Raw genomic sequence first — 5544 nt, forward strand, 5'->3', positions numbered from 1 at the left:
AGGGATTAATGCTCCCGAAAAAAGGGGAGATGGGTTCTACCGTCAAGAGTTAATATTTTCAGAAAAAAGGGAGAGATGAGTTTTATCGTCAAGGATTGATACTCCCTATAATTAGGCGCGTGACTTTTCATAAATATGTGGTTGGTAAGGGATAATGAGTTTCTTCCCCAACGTTTGTTGTAAAGAAGAGACGATGCGTAGGCTCATCTATTCTCATAATTAATAATTTTTAATTTCCTCCATATTAAAATTTCTAAGGATACTTTGTTTAAATAGAAAATATTTTTTTATTGGTAATAACCACCTTTTATTTATTTTAATAATAATAATAATATTATTATTAAAAGTAAATTATGAAATTTAAATCCAATATATTACGATAGGCTATTAAGATCTTTATCAGTTAGGCTAGTTATCACTATGATGTTTTTTTTTTTTGCTATACATATCAACAATATTATTATTAAATCAAATTTTGGTGATTTATCATATTGGGCTAAACTATACTAATTGACAACAATTTATAAGAGAATGAAATGCTAAGAAATCAAGCTCCAAGTCATACATAATATGGCCTTGAAGTTCACTAATCTACATTTAAAATGTACAATTAGTCCCAAGTCATAATATAGGTTTGTAGAGTTGATTCATGAACTTTCAATTTAACCAGCAAATTAGAATATGATAAGACTTGGCCATCCAAGATTTCAGAGTAGTATAAGACTGACCCAAACAATTTGAGTCACACTGATGAGGTACAGAAACATCAGATTAATAATATGTGGTAAGATCTGAGAGATTGATGGCGTGAAATACGGATCGCACGCTCAAAGTCAATTGAATTAAGAGAGGCGTCGCTTAAGCTGTCACAGAAGACTGGATAAAAGAATGACCGACACAGGTGGAGTCTCACATTGTATGCAATAAAGTAGAGGAATACTATAAGATACATGCTTGAATTCTACTTCATATCGATAGAGGAGTTGCGTGTTCAAATGATCATTAAAAGTTGCTGCTCGAGCTGTCTCGGAATGCTGTCAGATTAAATAGAGGTTTCAGCTGCCTGGTGCATATCATCATCTTCTTCAAGGGAGGAAGAAGAGAGAGCTTAACTGGGGACCGCCATGGATTCAGCATCAGTTATCATCATTGGAGCAGGGATGTCAGGTAGAGTTCTTGGCATGAACACTGCAATCTGCGTGAACTTGGCGACTTGATCTTCCTTCCTCAGGGATCTCGGCGGCGAAGACGCTTTCCGATGCGGGCGTAAAGGAGATACTGATCCTGGAGGCCACAAACCGCATCGGTGGCCGCATCAGGAACACCTACTTCGCAGATCTTAGTGTGGAGACGGGAGCAAACTGGATTGAAGGAGTGCATGGTGAAAAGCAGAACCCCGTATGGGAGATGGCACAGCAGCTTGGCCTCAGGACTTTCAGATCGGACTACAGTAATCTCTCCTCCAACACCTACAAGCAAGAGTAGATCCCTGAGACATACATGACCTTCTCCTTTCTCTTCTCCTTCATCGTGTAGACTTACTTGACTGTGTGATCGTTTCAACTCAGTGGTGGGCGTTACGAGAAAGCAGCAGTTGAGGCGGCCATAGACGAGTCGGAGAAGATTCACAGCTTGGGAGAGGAGTACTCCAAAACTTTGCCCCCTAGCGGTCGGAATGATATCTCCATCTCCACGTTTCAAAGGCTCGAAAACAAGTTAAGCTCATTTCATTCTTCTTCTTCTTCTTCTTCCAACATGAAGCGGACAAAAGTGACTATGGATATATAAGGTTTCGATCGACAGGATTCCTTCCACTCCCTTGGAAATGATCGTGGACTACTACTCTTACGACTACGAGTTCGCAGAACCTCCGAGAGTGACGAGTCTGCAAAACACTGTTCCATTGCCTACGTTTGATGACTTTGGGGACAACGTGTACTTTGTGGCGGATGAGCGAGGCTACGAGAGCTTGGTGTACAACTTGGCCTCCATGTTCCTCGAGACCAATAGCCATGGGGTCATTGTAGATCCGCGTCTCCAGCTTGGAAAGGTGAACTCCCATGGCCAGACTACGTACTTGAATCCTATGATTCATCTTGCCATGCTGAGCAATCTAACGTCTCCCGTCCCAGGTGGCGACGGAGATCCAGTACTCGGGTGATGGTGCCACTGTGAGCACGGATGACAGATCAAGTTACAGAGCAGATTTTGTGCTCGTCTCGGTCAGCATTGGCGTTCTTCAATCAGATCTCATCAAATTTAACCCAGTTTTACCTGTAAGCATGCGTTAGAATTCGCTCGTTCGATTGCCATCACGAGGCTAAATGCTGTGCGTCTGAATGGAGTAGAAATGGAAGATCCTGGCGCTGTACGAGTTCGACATGGCAGTATACACCAAGATATTCCTCAAGTTCCCTTTCAAGTTTTGGCCTGATGGAGATGACACAGAGTTCTTCCTGTACGCCAGCAAGAGGAGAGGATACTACCCACTGTGGCAGGTACGGCACCTTCCTTCCGATACAAATCGAACTCTGGATTCTGGTGAGGAACACCAATTGCCATGATGCACCGCAGCATTTTGAGAAGCAGTACCCAGGAGCCAACATCCTGATGGCCACCGTCACCGACGAGGAGTCCAGAAGAATAGAGCAGCAGGATGAGTCCACCACCAAGAAAGAAGCCATGGAAGTGCTGCGCAGCATGTTCGGCAAAGACATTCCTGAGGCCACAGACATCCTCGTCCCCAGGTGGTGGTCCAACAAGTTCTTCCGGGGCAGCTTCTCCAATTGGCCGCTGGGAGTCAACCGGCATGAGTTCGACTCCATCAAGGTAATGCGTGCAGCTTGACAACACCCACCACGCGATCATGAGCTGACTCTTGTTCCTGGTGAAGGCACCCATCAAAAGGCTTTATTTCACCGGTGAGCACACAAGTGAGCACTACAATGGCTACGTCCATGGAGCGTACCTCGCAGGTTTACATCACCTTCATGATCAGTCTCATCACCATTCCTAGAGAAGATCAAGCACTAGGTTTTCTCCTGTTACAGATCTATCCTGTTCTTTTCAGGGATTGATTCAGCAAACATGATCGTCCAACATATCAGAGATGGATATTTCGAGGTCGAAATCAAGCCAAAGGATTCGTATTAAGGTATACATACACAGGCCAAACTGCTCTATCTCTGAAACCATAGCCATGTCTCATACAAGCACAATCTCTGCTGTAGCTGATTTGTTCTGAAGTCATGCAGAGATGGAGTACAAAGAAGATGATCATGATCATGGCTACTTGTACGAGGATCAGCAGTTCTGGATCACTCGAATGCCTCATCCTCCAAGATAAAATGATGATGCATTTGCATTGTTGTATTACTCATTTGCATTGTGGAATAATGATATGTGAACTCTTTTTGTGGGGAATTAGACATTTCCCCTTCCTTATTCTGCCAATTTAATTTAGTGGCTGTCAGTGTTGAGTTTGTGCCATCCTATATTAGGTTTCTGCTACTGTTCCATAACTTGACATATCTCCTTCCTATACCTAATATTATGCTTGTTTGTCATTTCATGGAACATCAAAACATTTCAGGAACTCTGTTTACTAGTAAGAAAAAACTCCTACATTTTCTTATTGCATTTTTCCTTCTTTTCTTGTCCTCAAATGGAGGGAAAGTATCCACTGTTCTACTTTGGATTGGCTTGATGCATTTAGAGGGATACATGTCAACTATTTTATTTTAGCTACCTTGCAAACATAGGTCTCATGCATGTGAACAAGGGCCTACAGATGTTGATGCAGTAAAGAGCTTATCATGAGCACATTTCCTACTATAATTACTTTCTTGACGCACCATCCTCTTTGTTTGAAACACTTTACTTTGATGCATGGTATTCTTTGAATTTGGAGAATTGATTCTCCAAATTCAAATTCCTATCTGCTCATTGTCAATCCATCATCCTAGGGAAGGAACTCCACCTACTTCAAACATCTTTATGGATAGCCCTGGTTGTAAGGCTGATGGACCTCAAGGAGCACCTGAGGCTATACTTCCAAGCTACTTCAAAGAAGAAGCAAGAAGAAAGGGTATGGATGTGAAGGTAGTAGTAGCAGTAGCAGTAGTAGTATCACAAGCAAAGAGGATAGGGATGTGAAGGTAATAGTAGCAGCAGCATCCAAAAGAGAAAAGGCATGACAAGAGAACAGCAGCATCAGGTATTTATTATTAGATCAGCAGCATGCCATTCCCATCCAAATGACTCCAGGACAAAGTAGAATGTTGGGAGACATGTTTATATATGATCTAAGAGAGGTCAAACTACACAAGATGCATGCCTTATCCCAATGAAGAATTCATCAGGCCTCAGACCTGTTGTCTTCCTAATCCAACATTCTTACTACAATGCCTACTGGAGGCATCTTGTAGAAAGAACAGTATAAACTTCAAGTGGATGCATGAGCACTGCTTTGATGTTAATCACCTAAGAAGAGCACCAACAAGTGGTTTAATTTTCTTGCAAAACCACATGGGGAGAGAAGAAACATAATCCAATCTGTGCAAGGGATAGAAGACAAACCAGTCGGTCACATAATCTTATTCTTCTTAAAACTCCACTCCAAATGCTACCTTCCACACTTCCTTGGTCTACTCTCCCACACCTATCTCCCTTTACAGTGGCTTTGGCCCTGCTCCCATCCACACCAAACAACCCCTGAGAGAGCCTCCAAAAACTTTCCTCCTTGGATTTTTCAGCTCCCCTGTAGATTCTTCTCTTTCTTTTACAACATCCAGGATCAATCACACTCACCGATTTACGTGAAATTAAGTGCAAGAAGGTAGATCTCGTCCCCTATAAATAGCCCCACAAAGTTTCCTACCAGCCTCAGCTCCCTCGCCTACACGCCTGCTTCCTGTCGGAGTTCCAAGCTCAGACTGCTCCCATGGGGAGGCATACCAACGACCCCACCGTCCTCAACTCCTCCATCGCGCTTCTGCAAGAGAGGTTCAAGCAGCTGCAGAGGGTGAGGGAGATGAGAGAGGAGAGACAACTCCAGGGGACAGCGGTCAGGAGCCAAAGCTGTGATCGTGAGCCTCCCAGGTGGCTGTTCCCCGGCGCTGCACCCGGCCACCACCACCGTCGCCATGGCGAGGAACACGTGGAGGTCCAACCACTCGACTCCTCCACCTCCGCGGGCTTGCTGCCCCACGGAAGCATCGCTGCCCAAAGCTCTGTCATGAGCAATGAGGCCGACGTCGACACCTCCCTTCACCTGTAATAACATCAGTTTCCTCTTTACCGAGGGGTTGTATGTCACTGTTCTCTTTCACTCTTGTGCTGCAAGAAGAATTCCGAGTATTCGGGGTGCAATGTAATCAACCAACCGCTATGGTTAGATCCATAGCTCTTCTTTCTCTCTAGCAGAAAAGAAAGGTTCATATGAAATAGATGGCTTTTGGCTTCAGTATACCCACAGCTTTAAGCTCATAATGAACCAGAAGTTGTAGGGTTTACAACACACAATCGAAAGGAGGAACTCGGCAC

At 43.9% G+C, this 5544-nt stretch overlaps 1 protein-coding gene across 3 annotated transcripts; it reads left to right on the forward strand.

Moving 5' to 3' along the window:
* The first annotated feature begins 981 nt into the window (after positions 1-981).
* On the forward strand, positions 982-5467 carry LOC135673365 (polyamine oxidase 1-like). Of its 3 annotated transcripts, none has more exons than XM_065182261.1 (10): positions 982-1167; positions 1232-1481; positions 1569-1715; positions 1804-2050; positions 2133-2276; positions 2349-2498; positions 2575-2829; positions 2894-2975; positions 3071-3154; positions 3231-5467. In XM_065182261.1, exons 1-9 carry the CDS (start codon positions 1125-1127, stop codon positions 3151-3153), a joined length of 1401 nt encoding a protein of 466 aa, XP_065038333.1. In that variant the 5' UTR covers positions 982-1124; the 3' UTR covers position 3154; positions 3231-5467. The 3 variants fall into 3 exon arrangements, with proteins under 3 accessions (XP_065038333.1, XP_065038335.1, XP_065038334.1); XM_065182263.1 differs by having other exon boundaries at positions 3247-5467; XM_065182262.1 differs by having other exon boundaries at positions 3255-5467.
* Positions 5468-5544: the final 77 nt, after the last annotated feature.

The sequence above is a fragment of the Musa acuminata genome, chromosome BXJ1-5 (genome assembly GCF_036884655.1).
Source record: "Musa acuminata AAA Group cultivar baxijiao chromosome BXJ1-5, Cavendish_Baxijiao_AAA, whole genome shotgun sequence".
NCBI classification, from domain to species: Eukaryota; Viridiplantae; Streptophyta; class Magnoliopsida; order Zingiberales; family Musaceae; genus Musa; species Musa acuminata.